The sequence below is a fragment of the Calidris pugnax genome, unplaced genomic scaffold, assembly GCF_001431845.1.
Source record: "Calidris pugnax isolate Ruff unplaced genomic scaffold, ASM143184v1 scaffold14, whole genome shotgun sequence".
Lineage (NCBI taxonomy): Eukaryota > Metazoa > Chordata > Aves > Charadriiformes > Scolopacidae > Calidris > Calidris pugnax.
This window is the reverse complement of record NW_015090793.1, coordinates 1749922-1775768: the sequence shown is the minus strand read 5'-3', so window position 1 is coordinate 1775768 and position 25847 is coordinate 1749922. Positions and strand designations below refer to the sequence as shown.

Below are 25847 nucleotides of genomic sequence, written 5' to 3'. Positions count from 1 at the left end.
GGTCAGACATGACCATTTCCTCTGTGCAACAAGGATACCACAAGTATTATATTCTTGTCCTCTAAAACATGACATGTCTAACTTGTGGAGTCTGGTGTTGTAGCTAATGACATTTTTCTAGCACAAAGCCCCACGGAGATAATGGTGTGGCTGACAGAAGAACACTTTCTTCAGTAACGGTAATATGACTATTACTCGTTTGAAAATAGCTTTCTTGCTACCCTTCACTCAAGATGAAAAAAAAAAAAATCTTTTTCAACTTTTTGAGCACTTCTTTCATTTTACTTCCACACCATACTTGGGAGATCTTAGACATCAGCTCTGAATTTGAGTCATAGAATATGGACATTTTTCAGAAATCAAAATTAGTTTATATCGTCTTCAGATAATTTTTCATACAAGCAAATCCACAGAATGAAACTGTGAGTGTTAACAACACAGTATGAAGGAGTTTCAGTTTCATTGATTTTCATCAATTTGGAAAAATCAAGAGGTATTATAATCTCCCCTCCCTTATCTCCCACCTTCAGCTCTGAAAAAAAGTCATCATTAATTTGTAACTGAGAAGAATTATAGCATAAAACAAATATTTGGCTAACTAAGGGATAAAATAGATTAACATTTATGGCACCTGTTGCATGATATGGTATTAGAGTGATGGACGCCAGTTAATTTCAGCAATGATCAACGTATGCATATAAATTAAATTATTTTGTTTCTTTCCAATTAGTTGTGCTCAAATAAACCTTAAGTGAATTCCATTTCACAGCTTCAAGTCTCTATTATTAACTTGAAGCACAAGTATACCTTACTTTGATTATTTTCATGGTTTTGAAGTAGTTTTTCCAGCAGTTTGATCTTCAACTAATAAAAGCTTGGATGATGCTAATGGGATTTGCAAGCTGAATGAAAGATTGCACACTGCTTGCCAGGAAAAGTCAAAAAATGTGGTCCTAGCCATCACAGATAGTTGAACAAATATATTGGTATACTCAACAACTTTCAGGAATATCTAGAAGGATAGTGCAGTGGTTTGTGAACATGTACACAGAAGTCCCTCGGCTGCCACAGCCTTCTCCTGTGACCTTAGGCAAGTGCTTTGACATCTTCTGCCCCTGTCTGTAGAAGTATGAATAATTACACCTCTAAGGCAGCCATAAAATTAGGTATAGGAGGTAGTTTAGTGCTCAGATGCACAAGTAATCAGGTGAGTAGTGACAGCCAATTCAGGTAACAGTGCTATATAAAAGCACTAGAAGGACCGAAAGCAATTTTCAAAGTGTGAAAAGTGTACACTGCTGTGGCAGTGGAGGTACAGATATCAGTAGATGATTGCCTCCAATCTTGCACATCAAGTTGCCACAGAGCTGAGAGCAGAACCTGGCTCCCACTTCAGACCACACCATTTCTCAGGCACATCTTTTTGATGGCATGAATACTGATGGAGCAAGAATTTGATATAAAACTTTCTAGCAAAAGACAAAATAAGTATTTCTTGCTTTGCTGCTCCCAAGGATAAAGTACACTTTGGGGAAAAGATGCACATCACAGACTGTTGGGTTTTTACAACCATACTGTAGAAACACTGGATAGTTTGATTGGAAATGCCAATTATTCTTTTTTTCTTTTTTCTTTTTCAAACTAACCAGCATTATGTACATAATGATATATGTTAAAACAATGAAGCCTTCTATATGCATTCACGTCTTCTGCATTATTCACGTAAATTACATCTAGCTCAAGAGGCAATATGTATATTGTGTGGAGTCCACGTAGAGCTGACATCTGTTGTTTTTACTGCAGCTGAGGAATAATTATAGCATGTATATGTGATTAGTCCAAATACACTCAATAACCATTACCTGAAAGAATGTCATATCTCCAAGAGTAAATATCCAATCCAATTTCGTCAAAGCAAGGGCATACACTTGCTTTGCATCACAAAAAAGAAATTAGGGGTCTTTTGATTCAAAAAACTCAAAGAACTTGATAAGTATCCAGAGCTAAATCCAGACACTGTCTTTCTCTATCTGATTCTACTCATTTATTTGGACTTCTTGGTAGTAGCCAAAATCAGAACATGACTACTAACGCATTTGGAGGTGTACAGTAAAGCCACATTTGTAACCCAGCAAGCACTTCAAGACATCTAGCTTCATTCTCACTAACCTCAAAGAAAACAGAAACAAGGAAACATGGCATGGCCATCAGCCAAGGAAATAAATTTTTTGTTTAAGTCTGAGCACCGTCTTAGATGTTACAGGTCTCTTTCAGGGCGTTTTAAAGCTTCCTGCTTCTGTGTGAATCAGAAAAAAAAAACAGAGTAATAACTAAATCAGATTTTTCTTCTGGATTTGGCCTGTGTGGTTTGACCTGAGACTTACTGGACAGCACTGCTATTAGGATTTCAAACTAGTTCTGCAATCTTCTTTGTAAGTCTGCCCACTTCTCCAGTTCTCTAGCCTTTTTCAGACGAAGTCATGAGGCTGTGCTGACATAACCTTGGTAGGTCTCAGCAGCCATCAAAGCCTGTTAAAATTACTACTGTACTTCCACACAAAAACACATAGGATGTGTAACCAAGTAGACACAGTCATATACATTCAGTAAACATAATGGAGTCACCAGCTTGAATGGGTATAGACAGGACAGGCCTGAATGGTGCTGAAAAATTAGATTAATGGGCATAAAATAGGTAAGGTAGTCATAAGGAGTCACATTCCATCATGCTCTATTCATGGGAACTGCACAAGTGAAGAAAGATACTGTTCAAATTAAGTATGTAATGAATTTTTGTCGCCAGAATGATAAAGCTCAGGCGGATACTGTTCAAATTAAGTATGTAATGAATTTTTGTCGCCAGAATGATAAAGCCAGGCATACCTTTCAGGCAAGCAAAGCAAACAAAATCTGTATAGCTTTGTTAGGTTTCTGAGTGGAATGGGGCATTCCCATACATTAATTCACTGGGGAACCTACTAATTAGAAAGACATACATAACTGAAGGTCAAGAAAAAAGTGGTTTCAGAGCTGGTTTTATCTCATTACTGATGGAACAAGGTGTTTTCTATCATTGCATTTAGGGTCTTTTCATTTAAGTTGCATAAAATGTGTCAATTCTTCAAGTTTAATGAGTGTTTTAGTCTCAATATAAACAGTTTCTAATTATTATGTTAATATTTTTTTTTATAATTATCCAGAGTTTATTTGCAATTAGAAAGGTTTGAAGATATTTGTAAGTCAAACAAATTTTATTTAAAATGCAGCTAATTTTGCTTTGAACTTTAAAATGTATTCTGGTCTGATAATGTTTGCAGACTAAATGCATGTAAAATGTAATTCCTGTCTCTTGGGACATTCTGATACTTGAACATTAGTTTATGCTCAAAAAAACCCATGGCTCTTAATAAAGCAAAACAATTATGACACTTGATTTGAAACTGTAATTTTCCTATTTTATCAATTGAACTGAAGTATTCCATTTTTAACTGATAACATTTTTCCAATTTTAAAATATGACAAGCAGATTATAACAATAATCCTCTGCCCTTCTGCAACTCCAGAAGTTCAGAATAATGTCCACCTTGCAAAAGGGTACATACACTTTAATTTCCTGTCAAAGCAAAACATTTCTGTATTATCAAAAGACTTTCATTTCAGACTTCCTGATTGATTGAAAGTGGTTTCTTCCACAGTAGTTCAGTACTCCCTTGTGCTAATGACTATGTTCATCTATGAGATTAGGTTGTTGCTGGACTATATATTCTGTGATGTGCTGCCCATAGCACTTGCCTGATGCACACTTTGTTCAGTCAGTAGTGGTGATATGTTGGATCATGGGAGGTGTAAACAGGTACAAGAATTGGATCTACAGAAGGGAATAGGAGTATCAGATTCCAACACCTTTGAAGAAATGTTATATCACAGAAGTGTAGTCTAGCTTTGAACTGACCCAAAATGAAATCAGTTTGAAAAGGTAAACTTGAATTCCATCTAAACTTTCGAAATCAGCTGTGTTTTCCTCATATACAGCTTAATTTTTGTAAAGAAAAATAATGGTGTTTTGTTTCAACAAAAAGTTGAATTGCCCATTAAAAAGTTATTCAGAAGAAAAGTCTGTTCCAAAATTCAACACAATTTTACTGAAAGTAATAATTTGTTTTTTAAAAGGAAAAAAAAATCAAAACAGATTGACAGAGTTCCTTGTTATGTCCCATCTATGTCCTCTTTCAGACTTGATGAAGTGGAAGCAACCTTTACTTTACATTACTTTACTTACATTGTCATAAATGGAGAGAAAACCTTAGTACTGCAGTGTTGTAAAAGTATGATTTTATACCTCTCTTATTTCTAGATTCTATCAATAAATATCTGATACCAGAGCTGAAAGAGTGGGCTAAATAACATCTGCTGTGATGCATTACAGAAATTCTTACTTCCTTATGTTAATCCTCCTACAAGGTAATATTTCACATGCAATTAAAACACACATCAAATTTGCACAATTTGATGAACAAATTCATGCACAGTTTGCTCATCAAAAGCAGTGTCAACATCATGGGGTCCTACACTGTATTCAGTGAAATCCACCTCACATTGTATTATTAAAAGTGTGGGTTTTTCCTAAATGGCTGGGGAATTTTCTCAATGCCTTAGTTAAAAGGCTGGAAAGAACTACAATGGTCTGTGTCTACCATTTTCTAAAATCCTATAAAAACAAATTAGAAGAATTTGATGAATCAGCTAATGATTTGCACTGTTAGAAAAATAAGCATGTGCGGCCACAACCAAAAATAAATTTGAAAACAACCAAGCTGCTAAAGATTCTAGGACTGAGTCTCGAAACTTTTCTTCCTTTGTAATTTTTTTAAAGAACATAATTCTCTTTCTAATGCTATTCTGAAAAAGCTGTAAAAGAGATGGAGACGCGATTTTTGCATTCACAAGGAAACTCTGGCTCCTTGTAAACAAGAATCTGTTTGAACCAAAGATTAAATGGAAAATTTCTCTCTAGAGCCGTTTACAACTCTAATCAGGCAAATTAAAATCATACTGCCATTAAATACATCTACTCTGAAAAATATATCAAGCAGCTACCTTAAACCTGTAAAACAAAGTTGACTTCTTGGGCAAATAGAACAAGCTGCACACCATTATAGCTTTTCTTTGAGGGAAGTTTAAACTGAAACTGCTCCATGCCATTCTACATTCTCAAGACCTCTTCTGAGAAATTGGAGATACATCACCAGAACAAAACTAAGAAAAGTCATCCTGATCCATTGCGGGATGTGGGTGTCATTTTCTGTGAGCCACTGAGAGGGATTTACAGGTAGCAGAGACTTGTCAACTTGCCATTGAAGTCAGCACAAAAAGACCTATAGCTATATACTGCAGTAGGACTTTGATTTAAGAACACTCATTTTTTTTTGCCAAAAGTCTACTGAAAGGTTGCCCTGTGGTAGCCTTAGTAAGGGTTTCACCGCAAGCTCCAGGGACTGAGCTAACTGATTGTTATCCCAGGGAATAACAAAAGTTTGTTACTCTATGGAAGGTGTGGAAACATTTGGCTGGTGCTTTGCTCCACAAGAATTTTAATACTGATTTGATGTCGTTAGCTGTTCCTTTGTGAAGGATTGAGCACGAATAGGTGTTTACTGGCACAGGTTAATTGTACTGATCAGAAGAGCTCTTGTGACTGCATAGCTCACCCACAGTCCTTCTTGTCAGCATTAAATTAAAAAATAATGTCAATTTTCTTAGCTTTATGCCTCTTCAATACTAGTCCAAAATTTAACCATACAGTTTCATAATCAGGGAGTTAAGTGTGCTGCCTCTGTGATCCTCAGACAGGTTACTCTGCTTCAGAAGCATACAGAGATACTCTCAGGTTGCCAGAAAAAGAGGGAGTAATTGAAAAGTAAGATTTTGCCTGCCATGGTTTGTTTGAGCAAGCATAGGAAGAGATTAGAGAAACAAAATTATTCTTTTAAATAAATAATGGGAATCTGAAGGATACAAAACAATACAAAAGTTCTGATCTTTTGATTTAGAATTTGATTTCAATTCCGATGAAAGCAAACATAAAAATATCTAGATTTGGGGTTCTTCTTATCTTTTTGCTTTCCAATTTACCTCTTTTCCACCAAAGAAGGAAATGAAAGAATTACAAAATCAAAAGGTCTTCACTGATCTCAACTGAAAGGAAAAATTTATCAGTATTGATTCATGGCAATTTTTGGTTTGCTATTATTGCTGTCTATCTGTCCATGTGGAGTGTAGGTGTATTTCTGATAGGGTTGGTTTGCTGAAGTCAGGACTTTTCAAGAAATATTACTTTTCATTTTGCTTCTAGTTTTTCACAGGAAAGATTTCTGTTTTCAGACAGCCTAATAATGAGAGGAAGTAGAAAATACCTGCATTTCACAACATCAGGAGCATAATTTATGTGCTTTAGAGCTTACACACTTAACAAACCTCTTTAAGACCACCTTACAGATACTGTGTTTTAGCCCTTCTTTATGATCCTTGTCATGTGATGCAATGACAAGACCGTAGATCATCCAGATAAAAGGCTTTGAAAATGTGACAAGAAAATGAGTCAATCACATCAACAACATCTTGGGCACATTGCAGACAACAGGAACAAGGAGAAGAGCAGGAGCATCCCTATTGGTCGCAGCATGGATATTTAGATGGGATTAAGCTAATCGTGACAATTTCCAATATGCTACAAGGCTAGTTTTGTTAGAAGTCCAGTTTGAAGGGCAAGAGAATGAGAGTCACTTTCATAGGGGAGTTACAGTACTTTTTACTACAGAGTTTATGTATTTTACTTTTAAAGAAATTGTTTTATATCAAAGTAGAGGTCAAACTTTGATCCCTGTCCCATTAAAATATACTGACGCTAATATTTGCGTTTTCTCCTCATGCATAAGTGAGTGCAGGCAATAAAGGCAGGCAAATTTAAAATGATCCACTAAGCAGGTCTTTTGACTTAGATGTCAATTCCAGGAAGGCAACCAATTAGCTTTTGAAAATACGTAGGACAACTAATAAAAGTATGCCAGAAAGATTTAATTTAATACAATCTAAAGTACAACTGCTATTACTTGAAAGCAAAGTTACTAATGTAAACTAATGAACTCTAAGTTATTTCTTATTGATAAATTAAAAAAAAAATGGTCAAATAGAACTGGTAGAGCTTGGCATAAGATACAAAATGTGTTTTGTATTGCAAAAAGTCAGTTGGACAACCTAGTAGGTAGCCCAAGTTGGTTGTACGACCTCATGGACAGTGCAGTATATAACAGAAAAGAATGACTATCTGTTCAGCGTCACCATTGATGATGTGAGTTGCAAAACATTAGCACAGAGGATGATATGTTTTACTTGTCTCTTTTCTGGGATAATGCAAGGTGTTCAAAAATCCCAATGATGACTAATGTTATAGGCAATAACAAAGGTGAAGCTGTCTTGACGCGTACCTAAGATTTAAAATAGCAGCAGCTGAGACAGCTTAAAAGGAAAGAGACAAAACACAATAGTGGAAAGCATGATTGGAGGCTAATACTGCAAAAAGTCAGTTTATAACAGTTTATAATAACAATTTATTATAACAATTTATAATAATTCCTGCCCTGGGATATCATCTAAAGCAAAAGGCATCAACACTTTCAGAAAGGGGTAAAACTACAGCATAGTGCAAAGTCAAAGTGGGGAGGAAACTCAGACTGTGACTAAGAGAGAACTGTGCAGACCTAACCCCTTGCAGGGGAACCACAGACAAGACATTCTTCTAACGATACTTCCACGCCCATGGCAGTGGGCACTGATCTGATCTGTCTGAAATAATAATGTAGTACCATAGAAGGAGAGCAAGAACTTGAGTGCTGATGATGGTCTTGATGGTCTAGATGGTCTTGATTTGTGTGAGTCAGGTTAGCATAAACCTTCAGCAACATTATTTTAAAGCAGCTCTTCTTAGCATCTCAGTAGTCTTCTGTTATGATGAGTGGTTAATTCCCATACATTGAGCTATAAAGATAACTGGACTTCAAATACAGGGGCTTTCACTTTTACATTTAACAGAAAAATGAAAGGAATTTGCACTACTAAACTGACCGTTTTTCAACAAGCAGCAAATAGAAAGCCTATAATTCTATAACTACTATATATATAATTCTATAACTACTGGTCAGGGCTTTTACATACTGGTGTATAACTCAGTGTTATGAAAAATCTCATCAGAATTCAGATGTTCCTCTGGATGGACTGAAATGTTGTAAAAATTCTCACCTTTGTTAAATATCTATCATTGGTGTCTGTCAATGGCCAGAGTCTGGGCAACCACACAAGCCAGAAAAGCTTTGGTGGTAGTTAGAAACAGTTACACATCAGTGTTGTAGAGATGTTCACTTCTTGTGCACAGGATTAATTGTGACTGGCCACATGATTCTCTCTCCAGTTAGACTGGCACTGAAGCTATGTGACATGAAGAACTGAAATTATTACATTATTATTAGGTTTGGTGCATCGGATAATAATGCAACTGACTTAAATCAATAACCCAGGCCTCATTGCCACACGAAAATTATTAAGATTTATTAAGACAGTGTCAAATCTTCAGCATAACCATAGGTTAGTTTACCAAAACAGAAGATCTTTGCAACTAATTTAGCTGTATTTACATTCTGTTAGCATATAGCATTCAGGTAACTCATTTTCTAGTAGAAAGGTTTCTTTTGCATAGACTAAGTTGTTTTTGGTGGAAAGTAATTGGAACTTCTGATATCATCTTAGTCACTCATCCATGTATCCTATTATAAAGCAGTAATGTATAAAATTACGGTGAGGGTGACGGAACCCTGGAACAGGCTGCCCAGGGAGGTTGTGGAGTCCCCTTCTTTGGAGATTTTCAAAACCCGCCTGGATGTAGTCCTGAGTAACATGCTCTAGCTCTAGGCAATCCTGCTTCAGCAGGGGAGTTGGACTAGATGATCTCTATGGTCCCTTCCAACTCTAGAAATTCAGTGAAATTCAGTGAAAAATTCAGTGAAAAATTTTGCTATTATAACTCACAAGTCAATTAATTTTTTTTTAAAGATCAGTGAAAGTTTTAATTAAAGATTCCTTTTTGCTGCTATGAAAACAGTTTTGTTTTGCGACAGGACAGAGATTTGGTTCAGAAAAGCTATTAACTTAGTAGCAACATCAAAAGTCGTCAAGGAACAATTGAATTGTTGTACTAGGTCTTATCAGAGCCAGTGAATAGCGGGGAAGCCTTTGTGAGTCTCCATGCCGTTCATAGCTCTTTTGAAGGGTAAACTTGACATTGAAATTAAGGAGAAAAGTTTCAGGACCTGCTCAAATATAAAATGTCTTTAAGACCTTTCATAAGTGGTAAAACACAGCCCCCTTTTGTTGAGAGAGTTTCTGACTGACCATGTTGCTTACTTATGAATTAGCTGACAAAAAGAATCTCTGAAATCTATTGCAAGGAGAAACAGGTTGACAGGTGTGTCCAACAGAAAAGATACTCCTTGAGAAAACGTATTGCTAAAATACTGAAAGTCTAAATTCCACTTTAACTGTAATAGATGTCCCTGTGAGATCTGGAAACACATAATAGACTATGAAGCATCTTTTTCAGCTAGAAAGAGGGAATATTCACCTGCCTCAGAGTTACTATGAGAATAACCTCATTAATAGCTGAACTGGAAGGCTCTCTGGGGGAAGTTGCCATGGGAATAAAATGTCAAATTTCAGTGGACTGGACTGTTTTCTCCTACAATAAATTTACCAGAGTGATCCCCAGGTGAAGGAAAATTCTTTAAATGAAGTTACCAACAAAATCCTCAGTGAAGCATCAGTCAATCTTATCCACATGGAGGCCTCTATAATGCCAAACATGCATGGGAGAAGTTAAGAAACCTCTTTGCTTTAGACTCCTTTGAGCAGTGGCTCCTCTGTTCTCGCAGAGCAGGATTTCAAAAAATGAGTCTTGGTGCCATGTTAGTGGGAGGCTAGGGAGCCATGTGAATAGGATTTTACCCAAACACCTAGAGAAAGTATGAGTTGTTCTTCGCTTTCTCTTCAAAATTCAGATCCCAAGAGATAAGGAGTCTGTCTCCAAAATTGGATCTGGAAGAATTATCTCTTCTATTTTTACCCACAACTACAAATGAACTATTGGGGGCAAATAAGGATGCTAAAAGGGTCAGAAAGATTCATGTTTCAATCAGGTTTGCTTCCCATTTAGTGTTTTTAAATCTAGCCAACCCCATGCCCCATGGTCTTCAAATGAATGCCAGTTCTAATGTGCAGCAGAAGTGTGCCTGAAGTGCAGAGCCCTTGTTTTTCCTTTGCCTTAAAGCTCATCAGTTTGATAGCAGAGATGTTCCCTCAGGAAAAACCCTTCAGAAGAAGAAAGCAAACCTGTGTGTTATAAATATGGCTGTTCAGGTCTGGTTTATCCTTTGGGATTTGAAAATAGTATCGAAATTGCAAGAATTTCAAAAACATTTGAAGATAATTTCTGAAGATGTCCGGGCATTTGTATTACATGGCTCTTCCTCATCAGAAAAAGTCACAAGTATCAATGTAAAAAACAACCTGTATCTCTCAGGGCTCTGAGGGCACTAACTGGCCTTGCTGGCCATGACCAGCTTCCCCTGGCCCACCACCACCATGCTGCCCATGGCCTCAGAAGCCCCATAGCAGCTCAGACCTGGATCAGATTGCTGTGAAACCAGAAAGAGTCATGAAGTGCAGCTCAGCAAAGCCATGTCAGGTCCCCAAAAGGCTCCTCATGATTCATCTGAGCTGGACATCAGCTCAGTCCTCACCGCAGCTAGACTGCTGGTATGTCTGTGCCTGGCCATGCACCTCAACAACCCTCTGGACTCTTGGCTGACCCCAAGAGTCCCTTGGCTTACTATCACTGGCCTGTTCTGCTTGCCTGGCTTGGGGAGAGGGCAGCTGCACCCTGACTGCTCCCACAGTGGCATTTCCAGAGCTACAACCTGGGCCATACAACAGAGAGATCCAGCTGCAGGAGGTAAAGTTGCATGGTGGTAGCTGAGGGTAGAACGGGGACTGGAAAGAGGAAAAGCTCTCATTATGGAAAAAGGCAGTGTTTAATTAAATTAGCAGCACAGCACATAGAGCGAGTACATTTAAGTGCCAGCACTCCAGTACAGAAGAGCTGAAGAAAATGTCAAATATTCCATTACTGCCTGGCCACAAATAAGCACCTCAAAGTCAAGCAGAAGCTAGAAGCCTCTTACACTAGACAGTTTTCCATCGACTGTTTAAATAAAAGGAACAGCTTACTTCTAAGAGAGCTGACCTCCCCCATTAACTCCATCCATTAGCCCACCCATAGTTATCCATCCTCCACAATTAAATGACTTTCACTGTGTACTTTAGCACTCAAGTTGCATCTTACTCATAGGTCTCATAAATTTTTTAAACTAAGTTATACTTCTAAAAAAGATAAAATCAATTTTAGAGGTGGAACCTCAAATCCAAACCTACGATGTTCCACAGGGACTGACCCGAACTTAGCTTTACAGTTCTGATTTTTGTAGTTACACGGAGCCAAAAAGGTACTGCTTTTTGTTCTAGCTAGAACTCTTACTATTTCACTGTGTGAATAATTGAATTTCATAAGAATCACTTCATTTTGTCTACCATTTTGGATTAAAAGCAGGTCTCCCAAGGGTTTTTTTACCTACATGTTCAAAAGCAAACTTCTGTTGATCCAACATGACTGATTTTTTCCAACTTCAGTTGAAATAATATCCTGAGTTATTAGTTAATATTAAAACACCTTTCTATTTCAATACTTCACTTTTGGTGACCATTTTCCTTCAGGGTGTATAGAAAGGGGAGAAAAAAAACCTAATGGGACAGCTATATTTCATAAAAAACTTGTGGAATTTCAGTGTAATACATTTCTTCACCTCAAGGTTTACAGATAAATATTTAATGATAGAATCGTTATTTATATTGGAATGATGGAATTTGGTACTGAGACTGAAAGAGATGGATTGACTGTTGTACACACAATGGCCACCTAACTGCAGAAGTTCTTTTTTAACTTGGAGCTGACGACTTGTTCTCTGATCACTATGCTACTTACCTCTGGGAAATCCTTCCAGTGATGAAGTAAAGATAGTTTCAGCCTGATAAAAGTATGCTTATTTACACACCACAAGCAATTACGCCAAAGCTGATAGGACTGTGCATTGCTGGAAACAGTAAATACGAGTAAGGAAATCAGGGCTTTTGTCTTATGTAGTCACTGCTAAGATTATGTGTGAAACATGGAAGATATAAAGCAAAGCAAACATAGATAGATACACTCACAAAACAAATCAAATTCACCTCATCTCCATTCCTAGGCTTTCACATCAGCTGGCACAGACATGACTGAGGGGAGAAAGAGGAGGGCTTCAAACCAGCTACAGTTCCCAGGTCATGGCTGGGGATTGGCATCAACAACAGGAAGTCAGTTGACACTCTAAGCCACAACTTAACTTATAAAGATTTACCTTATATCACCACACAACAGGGATAAATAGAAAGATTCATTTGGTGTAGGAGTTGCGTAGCTGACAGATATTAATGGAAAGAACATAACTTCTAATTTTAACAACAGAAGTTATTAGCTGCAAAGCACAAACAAATAGTGAACTGCAGAGGATATAATTGCTCAGTGTAGCAGAAGGTTTGTTAGTCTTAACGCCTGAAACATTTGGTGGTATTAAATGTGCTTATAGCAATTCTGTATAATCACAGAAATAGTATCTCAAATAAGTCTATTTATAGATGTTAGATGAAAACAATGAATATTGGTGAGTCAGTTCTAGAGTTCCCTACCACATACACTGGGTTTGTTTTGATGAGAGTGAGGTACGTATAAAAGCTTCTATGTATATATAGAGAGAAAGAAAGAGAACTATTCTCTAAAAATGTGTTTCTGTATTATATTTTCCTAACTAGGATGAAATGGTTTCTTCACAGTACAGGATGGAAAACCTTAAAAATAGGAAAAAAAAAGTTTACTTCTCACCACCAGGTTTAACTTTTTAATTTTTTTTTTGTTATGTTAATCAACAAGTACAGGTGGAAAAAGGACTGGAAATAAACTTAATATCACCAAAGACTAGAAGAAACAGTCAGCAGTCTTTCCTGGGTTGTCTGCTGGGCTGTATTTTTCTTTTCCAAATCAGAATGTAGCGCTGCAGGAGGTTCTTTGCAACATCCAGGATATCCCCTTACTCAAAACATCAGGATGTCATTGTTCCATATATGTCTGTGGATTGCAAGATGTATATGATCTACCTAGCAGAGGAAGGTTAGGAGGCTGAAAGCCGATCCTGTAGTTACTCTTTAGCATTTGTATGCTCAGAGAAGCATTCAAAGTTCTCTACATCTCACCAGAAACAATGAGAAACCTGAATGCCACAAGCAGTATCTTTCCTCTGTAAGGTACAGCAACTACACTGAAAAGGTCACTTTCTATCAATGCATTTAAAATCCATCCCTGTGCTCTCTCTGACACCTGCGAGATAGACTGATGACTCCTGGCTCGGAAGAACCAAAGGTCTGAAGTCAGGGCAGCACTCAGCATAAGTGCTTGGAACTGCTGAAAACATGGTATCTCTTCACTGCCAAATATTACTTAATCTTTTCTAAACAGCAGACCTAACCTCTCCTCACTCTCAGAAAAGCCTTGTGAAAAGCCATTCAGAGAGAAGACGCTATCCTAGCAACAGCTAGAATCTGCCTAGCCACCAGACAAGCTCTACTTGCACATCCTGCCTCCCATGGCCAACTGCCCAGGCAGGCATTCTCTCTGCTCTCTTCTCTCCTTCATCAGCAGAGAGCTCCCTAACTCCAAAAGAACAAGGATTGTTCTGCTGGAAGTTTGGATCACCAGGAAGAGTTCTCTTTTCCAGCAAAATCTCATATCACTAGGTGGTGACATTTTTGTTTAACGGAAGATCAATATATCCCACAAAAAAGTTTTTCAACACTGAGATTATTGTGGAGAATTTCAGACTAAAAATGTATTTCTCTAAGGTATTTTTATCTGTTATTATTATTTGCACCATAAAATAATCTAGTTTAACACTTTGTATTAAAAAATTAAGCAAAAGATCTCAAAGACATGTTGTTGGGCTGGAAAAGAGTTGGAAATAATGGTATAATTGCCATATCGTTGCTGAAAAATCACATGCCAAGGCTGGGCAGAGAGGAATCTCATGAAGCTGCAAAAGACTTCCAGCTAGTATATTCCTCCTTTTATACCCAAACCAATCTCAGTAAAGCCTGACTTTGTTTTATAGTAATGGCCTTCACATAAGAGCATGTAGCTGCCTCTGGAGTTTTCATAGGCTAAAACAGTCAAATATGAAGCTGAACATATAGCCATATATATATAAAGTTTATACATATATATAAAAATGACTTTTTCCTTCCTCTCAGAAGGGATCCTTTGATTAGCATTTGTTCTTTAACTTCAAGCTCTGTGTAGCAGATCACAGTGCCTGAGATGTGGTATTGGTTTGCAGGCTTTACAGTTCGGACAAAGATTTATCTAAACCTAACCCCAAAAGGCATAAAAACAATCTTTATAACATAATGTGAAAACAATCTGGAGGGGAAGCGGAGGATGGTTTCAGAGAGGTGTGAAGGACACTCAGGAGGCTAATGGTGATTTGGTGATTATATTCCATCTCTGTTTTAACAGGGTGGCTAAGAACAGTTTTCATAGCTCAGCAAGGGAGGCAGAACAATATCAAAAGGAAATAATAATTACTGGAAGGATTAACACAGTTTGCGTTTTTAGAGCTTAAATAAGGAACAGCAGGTGTTCCCTTATCACTGCAAAAGTAAGAAAAAGAAGAAAAATACTTTTTGTTCATTGCAGCATATTGCCTTGAGGTATAGTTATCTTCCTTAATACAAAAGTCTTTCTTACACAGAACAATGTTAGCCTTACAATGACAAAGCCAGTGCTCTATTTCATTCACTATCAAACCAAACTAAAAATGACAGGGCAGAAAAGTACACCAGCCGTAGAACTTATCTAAAAGTTTCCAAACTTCAAAGAACTGGAATTAAAATAATTTTTTAAGAGAGAGAGAAAATGACAGAGAACATGGAAATAAACTCAAAAGCAAGAAAATGTTGCCAGATAGAAATAGGAGGCTAAAAAGCACATATTTCATTTATATTTCAACTGAGTAAGATAAACAAACTGTAAGGTAGATTTGGTTATTATATCCAAACCAAACATTTTTAAAATAGAAAAAGATAGAAAAGGATTAATGAAATATAAAAGACAGACTTTTATATTATGATATGATATTATGAAGAAAATATTTATGGGGATATGAAATTTAGGTAATAAATTTCAGATTTATCAACTACTGTTAGTTATCATTAAAGCCTTAAAAACCTGTATATTAGGCTGCCACCAACTCTAGTAATGCTTTCTAAGAAGAGTCTTTTCAATTCAAAGGAAAATGCCTTTGTCTTAATTATGGAATGAATGAAAGTAACTTATGTGTCTACATTGCAGTTAATTACCATGCCAGAAAACAGGTACAACATTTCTAAGTATAAAAGTTTTATAGAATTTGATACTTTTGTGTCAACACCTGTAACAGAGATCATAGAAAAGAGGTGTAGGAGAAAAAAAATTATTATGGATAGAAAGTGTCTTCATTGGTTATAACAAAAACTATTCATATGCAAAACTGAAAAAAGAACCCTGATGGACTGAATACAACTGAAATAAATTGAAATCATACACTCAAAGAATCATTCAGGATGGAAAAGGCCTTTAAAATCATTGTGTCCAACCATAAATCTAACACCAAACCATGTCCCTAGGGACCAAATCTCCAGTAAACTTTCCTTGGTTGCACACTGCTATGTTTCCTGACAGACAAAGAATGCCAGATCAAAAAATGCAACAAGTTGACAGCCTCTAGAACTGAGGCAATAGTTTAAGAAAGAATATTCGATTTTTGTGAACATTTTCTAAGCAGTTTAAATTTTCAGATGTTAAAAAGAAAACTGCCCAATTGCCTTAGAAATCCTACCCTGTCCATTCAGACTCTTTCATTTACTTATGGAAAATACACCAGTTGATAAGAGTCAAAGGGGAAATTAGGGAAGCTAAAGATGAGGTCAGACTGGTCAGGTGAGAGACAATTATAGTGTAAACAAGTCTTCTGGTTATTGGGGTGGAAAATAACTTATTGGGGAACAAAAAGAAGGCGGCCCTTACTTCTGTGATACAAAAGTACACCTCTACTCATAGAGTCCCTTGTTGCTGGGCACTTCAGGTGAATGCTGACTGCCTAAGAGAATAGGCCAATATATGACACTAAGGTTTTCCTGAGGACAACCTGAAAAGAGTCACGTGCTTCACTTTCATTATATTTGTCAGATTGTGGTAAGTGAGGAATCTGAAAGGGAAAGCCTGATAGAACTCACCAAGTGAAGCAACAAATACCTTTGTTCTTTCATCTTTTCATCAATCAGGAATGTGTGTTTTATAAAGGCACAGTACCAGTACCTATCAAAACAAACCCACTTTGCATAGAGGAATTACAATAAAAGCCCATCTACTACAAGATCTTGAAGAGTAAGAACTTGAAGTGTACAGTATAATATACTGTATACATATGATGTATCATTTATACAGTATAATGTTCATTCCTAAGAGTTTAAAATGAAGTCAAAGGATGTCCCATGAAATACTGTATTAAGAGAATCAGTTCTAGATCCTGATTAACAGTCAACCTTCTTTTGTACTGAGAAGATGTAGGCATCTTGGGGCAACATCAGTGGTCATCGGCAGGTACTGTGTGATATCAACCGGCATTTCTAATAATGGAAGCAGTTTCCTGAGATCAAACGCAGACAAATAGAAGCCAGTGTTAGTCTTCAAAACAGCTGTGTTAGAGACTGAACTCCAGAGAGTAAATCAGCTTTGTTCCTTAACCAAAGAAGAAAAAAAATCAAGACAACTGTTCAGTTTCTGCAAACACCCTCGACTTCTTACTCATGCCAAATTGTGATTGAGTCCAAGGAAACTCAGAATATGATTTAGTTAAGAAAACAACATTTATGGCTAGCACAAGTTTTTGATCTTTGCAGAGAATAATAATCTTTTACTTTTTCCTGTTGCAGGGAAGCTCACAGTGTACGTATACAACAGCAAATTCAGCAACAGCTCAACATAGGATTGCATTAGGCAGTGAGTAATGTAGTTTAAAGTAATAATTTTAACTAGTTCATGAAAACAGGCAGAATTGTGCTCAAGACAGATCAGGTCCCCTGATACACACACTGCTTGCTGCTGCTGCTCTTCACTCTCCAGGAAGTCCTTGCCTCTCCTGCTAAATTTGGTAGAAAAGTCCCCTACATTTTGTCCCTTCCCCTCATACGTTTACCATGATAGGATACTGAGCTCCAGCTCTACCACCAGGCTGAACTTGAACTTGTCCTTTTCATTTGAATATCCTCTCAGAAATTTTTGCTGTGTATTCCCTGAGATCAGTAGCAACGTTTCCTCTACCACACCCTTCTCACCATCTCAGCATTAGCTCACTCCAGCTAAGTCAAAATACTGTGAAACTTCCAAAATTAATTTGACAATCTTTTCCTCTTTTCCACCCCTCTGTGCTTGGTCTCAGGTATCACTGCCCGCTAGGTTTAGCATCAGGAAGGTTTCTGCTTCTGCTTCCCCAGCCTTGCTGTTTAATGAGGAAGCTATAAAAAGTAAGAGTCTTGTGCTTGGCCAGCAAAAACCCTGCCTTCCTCATTCTTATGCCCACATTCAGAAGAGACTGTGAATACAGTTCTGGTGCGATAGGACCTACTTTCCTTGAGCATCTATGAGCAAAATCAGAATTCCTTAATATTTTTTATTCCAAAGAATTTCTCAGTCATTTTCTAATTCAGCCAGGTGCAACATTTCTGAGGCGGGACTGTCTCCATTCACTAGACAGCATGGTACTCAATGTTCACAAAAAAACTGCATTCACACATTACCGCTGGCTTTGTAATCCACATCCACATCAAGGAATTCTTTCACCTTCATGCCAGATGCTATCTGTGACCCAGTGAATGTCACATGGGAGCAAAATGCGAGGAGACAGACCTGTTCTTCCTTGTAAAGTGTCAGAGGGGAGTGAGTGCAACCAGCCTCATGGTCTCCCTGGCAGAAGTGAAAGAATGATCTTTTGAACTCTACTGGAAGTAAAGCCAGTACTGAGGAGCAGAGTGAGTTTAACATTTCTGTACATTTGAACATCTTTTGTCCATGTGGAAATTAACATTTACTTTTCAGTGTGCTTCAGAATGCTTCCAACATCTCCAGACCTGCAGAATCCAGCTCTCTGAAAGCCTACTCTTTTGGCACAGAAAGCCCAGCAGCACAGCTGAAGGAGTAGAGCCTTACCTTTTCACTGCAAGAAACAGCTGTGGGAAGGGATAGGAGAAAATTTATGAATTTTTAAAGGAGGGATCGCAAAAGCAATGGTATGATGTTGAGATTTAGACTATAATCTTGTTTTCTCATGGTTTATTTCACATTCAGAGTTTTCCCTGATCTTGGGCAGGAGTCTCTAAGCTTACGTTGCTTGATGCTTTCTTGGTTAGCTTTGAATTTTTTATACTTAATTACCCCAAAAACCTATCTTTACACCCAGGCATACTACATAACACATATGGGTGAAATGTTACCTCTCCTGAGCTCTTACACTTCCTAGATAACAAGCCACCAAGAAATTCCATAACAGTCTTAGAGTTGGTGTCATGCCAACCACTTGTGTAATTTCTGAAAGGCTACAAAAGCAGCAGCAAAGGCTTACATGATGTCTTTGCTTAAGACAGAGGTCCTGATAAGGAAGTTTCCACCATAGCAGAAAATTAAATCTTGGAATTGTAGTAAATATGTTTAGGAATGATCTTGAAAATTCATCTGATCCATCTTTAAGCCATTGCTGGCAGAGATTTTGTTGAATCTGGATGATGATAAAGTAAAATCAGTAAATATTTTAGCTGTCCCTTGAAAGAGAGTTGTCCCTTGGTTCTAATCCTGACAATGTAAAGTAAATCACCTTTGGAAAATATTTTTAGGACAGTCAAATATTGGATCAGAGATGCAGTTCCTTTAAGGGAACAAGAAGCTAAGATGGAAGTGCCAGATTCATCCTGCTTTTCTTCAGAGTTCTCCATAGAAAAGGGAAATCCATGATCTGGTATTAAACTTCACCTGTAAATATCATTTAGCATCTGAAGAAATCCACATAATTTATATATATTGTGCCAAAGTTTAAGAATACTGAATCAGGAAAATAATGGCTGATGGTTGAAATGCCGTGATGTTCCTTCTGAACGTCCTTTGCCACAGACCATGCAAACTCTTGCCAACAGTTTGGCAGTTGGTACCTCTGTGACTGCCTAGAATTATCATATTGTTCTCTATGGTCTCCTTTCTGACTATATTCACCTACTGTCTTGTACCATGTTGTGACACTGATCACTATTTTGTTCTGTGTTTGTACGGACACTAGCATTAGTGTTTCTGAAATGTATTGCACTACACATAATGATGGCTTCACGTCTAAAGTTCAATAAATGGAAAATAAAATTGTATATAATTCAACATGGTCATAATACAAAAATAAAAACCCAATGGCCTGGATCTTATTTATCTAAAACCTTGATATCCAGCAGAAAATAATGCCTTCATCAGCCATGTTTTATCCATTTTTGAGTGATGCAGAACTGCCTTAGAGCATTTTTAAATCAGTGCGGTTGGTATTTCTACCCAATCCATCTCTAAAAGGGAATCAGAATACTCATCTTTGCAAAGGAAAAAGTAAAATGCTATATAACCCACCATAGAAATTACATGAACAAATCAAAAATCCAGCAGAAATACTGATCCCACCCTATATTTTTTATTTTCAACAGCAAAAAGTATTTAGATACTAAACCCTTTATTTAACTGTTCTGTAGGGCTATATTTTATGAAACAATTAGTTTGAAAAGGAGTATGTTATTAGGCTTGTGATTCAAGCCCTTTGTAGTTGTTATGTGGCTGCCTCAGACATGATCTGTAACAGCTTGGTGATGGCAGGCTGAGGAGCACTATCATATCCCTGACAATAACTGGACACTCCGTACTCTATTTTGGATCTGACTCATTTTGTTGTTTAACCATTGCTTTAAATTGGTTCCAAGCGAAACCCTCGTGTGCCATTTTTCCCTCTGTCACTTTTATAGATCTTCAGCTTCCACTGCACTTCATATAAACTAAGCCATTTAGCTAAATTTAGCTACCTGAATCCATATTCATTGCAGGCATTTTTGTAAGGATCTGTGTCTATCTTTCATGCTGGTAGTACAAGTTCAGATTTTCTGCAACTGGTCATTTAATAATGACTTTCTCTGCAACTCACCAACAACTTAAAATTTTTCATTTAGGTTGAAGGGTTAAATGAAAAGGAGAGGTAGAAATCAATTTAAATTACAACTTAGAATTTAAAGTTTAACTCTGGAGGACGTACATAAGATTTCCATTGAGCTCTGTAGTTATGACACTACAGCAGAATAAAGCCTTATGACTCAGGCACAGCAATGGGATTCAGCACTTGTTTGAATTTAAGAAGATCCATAGGCACTACAGTGAATCAAGGACTGGCCATGTGGAAATAAACCAACAAGCCTTATTTTCCTCATACAAGACTGAGACACAGCATGTCACACCGACTTCAGCAGAGGAGTGTTTATGCTCTATAGCTTCAAGGTACTCAGAGAAAGATTCTTTGGAAATACGTGTTTTCTCTAAATGTAAAGTCACATACTAAAAAAAAAAAAGTTTTAAAAAGTTTGGTGCACTTGTTTCTAAGAGTAACTGTAGCAAAAATGACTTTTTAAGCCCCAAATAATTGAATACAACTGCCATACCAGTTCACAGGACCAACTTCTAGCCTCTAACACTTTTGTTTCTTGTCCTTTCCTCAGTATCTATCTTCCACCACAATACAGGCAAATACATTATTACTATTTGGTAGTAGCAATACCTCTCCTGAATCAGCTCTTTTCTACTATTTCACTTTCACCTGTTTAATATAATTAAAGTTTTACCAGAGCACGGTCAAGCAAATGCAGCAAGAAAAAAATTCTTTACAGTCACCAGGCTATTGTTAACATGTTTGTTGTTTATGTTATTTACTGAGAATCTGCAAATAATATTTACCAATGAGGACTACTAATCTCAGCCTTCTATTGTCATCCTTGTGAACTTACTGTTGTTTCTGAAAAGCCAAACAGGAGAAAAGATGTACTCTTTGCTCTCCTGATACTAGTACTGGATACACTTATTCAGGAGAGGATAGTTGTTACGAGAATAGGAAATATTTGAGTTAAAGAGAGTCAACGTTCCTTTGCTTCAGCAATATTAACCAAAATGAATGTTTTCCTTTTACCTGAGTGTTGAATTGACTACACAATTAGTGTAATATCTAGCTTTAAAACACTTTCTAAATTTCTAAAAAAATGTTATCGTTGCACACCATTACAGTATCTAGCTTTGATTAGAGGTGATGATGATGTTACACCAGACCTAGTGTCTATCCAACCTATACAGCAGCAAAAACCAAGAAATAAAACTGAGCATCTTTAGCCAGAGTATAAGCTCTAGACAAACAAGGGACTCTGTTCACCAGATGTTCCTAGCTGTTGTTGTGGTTTAACCTAGGCTAAGAAGGAAAAATAAGATTAAAACAGCATGGGTTTACCAGAAACTGTTTGCAGAAGAGTAACAAGATATGTTTCCTTGATGAGAAACTTATTTTATAGATGGTAGAGTTGGCTTAGATTTCATTTTTCTCAGTTTCAGGGCAGTGATGTATAAGAAAATATAAGGAAAGCTGAACAAGGCGAGGCAAAATGCAAGGTAACACAGGAAAAAATATTATTTTGAAATGGGAATTATGAGGCTGATGGGGGTTAACAGCAAAGAAGATGAAGTCTGGAAATGACCCAGATGAATATTTACACAAAATATTCAGTGAACTTGATAACCAGCATGGAGCTGATGAGAGCAGTGATGATAAAAATTGTTGGTAAAGTAGTGGAGAATCAGAGTATCACAAGGAAAGAAGTGGGGATCATCTTTCAGAATATGAATAATAGAAGTGGGCCAAAATTCAATCATGCAAAATGCAACATCATATAGACAGGAACACCAAAAATTTCTGCTGTGTGTTGGAGCTCACCAGTGGAAATTACTGAACAGGGCACTGGTAGGTTAACTCACCACAGGGTGACTGAACTATCCACATGACACATCCATGAAAAGGGCATAGGTAGTTATAGGCTGTACCAGGAAAGTTATTTCCAGTAGACATCGGGAGGTATTGTTTCCAGCACAAGTTCCTGGTAAAAACTCACCTGCAATTCTGTGTCTAATTTGGGTTATCTGTGTGCAACCAAGACAAGTTCAAATGCACGGGGATGAAAAAATAATGGGAATAAGAGAAAACTAGAAGAGGTTTTCTTATGAAACAAAGAGTGAGAGGGGACATTTTTGCTATCACTGCACTGGAGTCATCATGTGGGCTGGAGAGCTGTTTAACAAAAAAAGTTGAAATGAACATAAATCTTATAAATAGGTTAAGAATCATTTAATCAGGAAAACAGATGTTTCTAACCACTCAGAGAGGGAAGTTCTGGAAGATCCTTCTAACAAAAATAGAACAGAGAGAAAAAATATAGCTAGTTTAAAAATTGTATACATTCTGGCCTTTAAAAAGATCAGTGCTCGATAATGATGTGTTATGCTGTCTGTGCTAACTGGGGATTTACAGCATGCGGTCCATCCTTCTGGATGGATTGTTTTTTATTATCCTAAGCATGGTGGGGGGGTCTACGTACAACTTACAGTGTTTAGATCTACTCATTGGGTTAACATCTATTCTCATTAGACAGAAAGCATGAGTTGTAACTCTACAGCAGATACTCTATAGACTTGTCAGGCAGTACCTGGGTGCTCTTCACATACTATTTCCATATATTTCTTTGTTAAGTGGTACACTGAAGAAGTAACTTTTTCTATGATTTACAAAGTGACAATAAATGGCTTTAAATCTCTTCTTCCAAAATGTATGTTTTATTCTACAGCCATCATTAACATGTAAAAACATAAAATGACAATACTTTTTTCTGCTCATTTTTCTCATTTCAAGAGGCAGCTGTGACATTACACACAATACACTAAATAGCTTAGTTTCTACTATGCCTACATATTCATACACACACTCATTTATTCCAGTTCTCTTTGGGCATTGTCAATCTTGAGCAAAATTATACCATCTCAAGAAACAAATCTCCTTTCTCTTCCTATACTTTCTCTTTTGCCTTTCTTTTTTTTTTTTAATTTCATATTGGGTCCAATATTGTGGAAAACAGTGACTCTTGTAGCTACTAGTGGGAATATGAAATACAGCTTGATTTTGGATTAAAGCTTGTGAGATACATTCTCAAAGAGGAGATATTTTCCTATATTATTTAGGTACTTGGGAAAACGCTATCCTGAATAATAATTTGTAAGTAGTATAGGAAATAGATTATTGTTTCAAAAGCAATAGACTCTTCTGAACTAGATGGCTGTGCTAAACGTAACATCTTAAGAGGAAAAAAGAGATAATATTAGGAACATTCATAATGGGAAAAAAAACCAAACCAAACAAAATAAAATCAGGCAAAGATTAGACAATGACCTAGTAGAAATCCATAAACATTTTACCTGCCTTTTTTTTTTTTAATCAGGTATTAATAATGGCTGCATTACAGAAATGTTTTCCTGAGGAAAAAAGAACTAAGTGGCATGAAGTCTTCTCTGCAGTAACTTACTATGGAACTTTCTTTGTTTTGTTCAAAAACTGACTATAGCCTTGTCTCGTGGAAAAAGAAAAAAGTGGTAATAATTCATGGAAACTGCTAAGTCAAGAGAGCCCAATCAAAAGTCTTACAAAGATAAAGGCATGGCTATTTTTTTACCTTAAAGTGTCTAGACAAGATGAACTCCATGCTTGCACTCTCGGGTATTTCTTGGTGAGTTACCTCAAGGTTTACAAGACTATTTGTGCATGATCAAGATTTCACCTCAGGGTGAGGTGTGGGGGAGTTCTTTCTCTGTCACTTGTTTACATAGCATGACCTATGGTAAATGACTGAAATTTTATATTAGTACAAGATAATCACAGCTACTGAACCACAACTCACAAATAGTAAACAATCTGTCCCGTTCTTCACACAAACAATGGAGTCTTATACACGAAATCTCACCAAATACCTCTTCAAGCTTTGACAAGGAATAAGGAATGACAATTGTGTCTCTAATGCGAGTAAATGTGTATTCACCCTTTTAGGCACTTTACATGCACTTAATATATTTGCTGCCTATTAGTAAAACAATACAATATCTTCACTTGTCCTGAACACACAGGGAAGAGCACACATTTTTTTTATTTATGAGGCTCAGAAAGCCAAAACAATGTGATAGTCTATTGAGATGCAATCACCTCCTACCAAAATATCTTGGGAACTACTGGGAAAGGAACAGACTCAAAATTAAGCATCAGTCGTTCAGATAGGCAACACCATCTATCCTGTAAGTAACATTGAAAATACTTCTGGTGATAATATACAAATATCTGCTTCCTAAGAGTGCAGTGTTCTCTTTGCTTCAAAAGCCAAAATGATTGTAATTGAAATGCAGTCACATCATTCCAGTTAAATATGGTCTACATATGAAAATGTCAGGGAAATGCCTAAAGAGCGAAGAAACACCGTATTTTATGCAAACTTTTCTGTTGCCTTCCAAAAACTTTGCAAGACACACTTCCTTACGATACATTCACCTAGAAAAATCTCACAGCAACAGAAGAAGCTTAAAAAAGTTTCAGAAAGTAGAGGCGATGGAAGAAGTATACGGAGTGAGAGAGACAGCACCATTTGAAACGAACGGGCAGGTGGGCAAAGAGTCAACTGCAAATGAAAACAACAACAAAACAAAAAAACCACAAAAACGAAGCTAAAGTGGACATCCATCTCCAAAACAATGCCCGTTCTTAAAGGTGTGGATGAAGTTACCTGCCATGTGCTTAGACCCCAAGCGACGGCGTGCCAGACTTCGGGCTAAAAGCGGATCCCCACACAGCCGGTGTGGAACGGCTAAAACAAAAGCGGGCTTTCCCCTCCTCCTCCTCTTTCCCCCGGGGGCAGCCAGCCCACCCACCCTGGGGCAGACAGACAGACGGACAGACACCCAGACGGCCGGAGGGCGCCTCACCCCGCGGCGCCGGTGCGCTGGTACCGCGGACAGCTCCGCACTCACCGTCCTCGTTCTCGTCGAAGACGGGCGCCCGGTGGGAGTGGCTGCCCCCCATCTTAATCCGCGGCCGGCTCCGCATCCCCCGCCGCCAGCATCCCGCGGCGCCCCACGACAGGCGACCCCCCCCCCCGCCTCTCCAACCCCGGCCCGGGGAGGCTCCTGAAGGGCTAGCAGTCACCCTGCGACACCAAAGCCATCCGTCTGCCCCCGGCACAGACCGCGGCTGGCTGGCGCGCACCGACTTGGCCCGGCTCTCATCGCGGAGGGGCAGGGGAGGGAGGGAGTTAGGGGAGGAGGGAGGGATGGGAGGGATGGAAGGAGGGAGGGAGGAGGCGGAGGTCCTGCTGCTGGCTTTCGGTAAGCGGTAAAAGCTGGATCTACCTGGATCCTCGCGGATCCTTCCCCCCTCACG

The 25847-nt window shown here is 37.8% G+C and overlaps 1 protein-coding gene across 2 annotated transcripts in view; it reads right to left on the bottom strand.

Annotated features, from left to right (window-relative positions):
- Positions 1 to 25689, bottom strand: part of STK32B (serine/threonine kinase 32B) — a 168611-nt gene extending 142922 nt beyond the window's left edge. Inside the window, exon 1 of one of the 2 annotated variants that reach the window (XM_014966735.1) lies at positions 25439 to 25689. In XM_014966735.1, the coding sequence (XP_014822221.1) occupies positions 25439 to 25514 (76 nt within the window). In that variant the 5' untranslated portion in view covers positions 25515 to 25689. The remainder of the gene's footprint in view (positions 1 to 25438) is intronic. The other variant, XM_014966736.1, reaches the window with a different exon arrangement.
- Between the last annotated feature and the right edge of the window lie 158 nt (positions 25690 to 25847).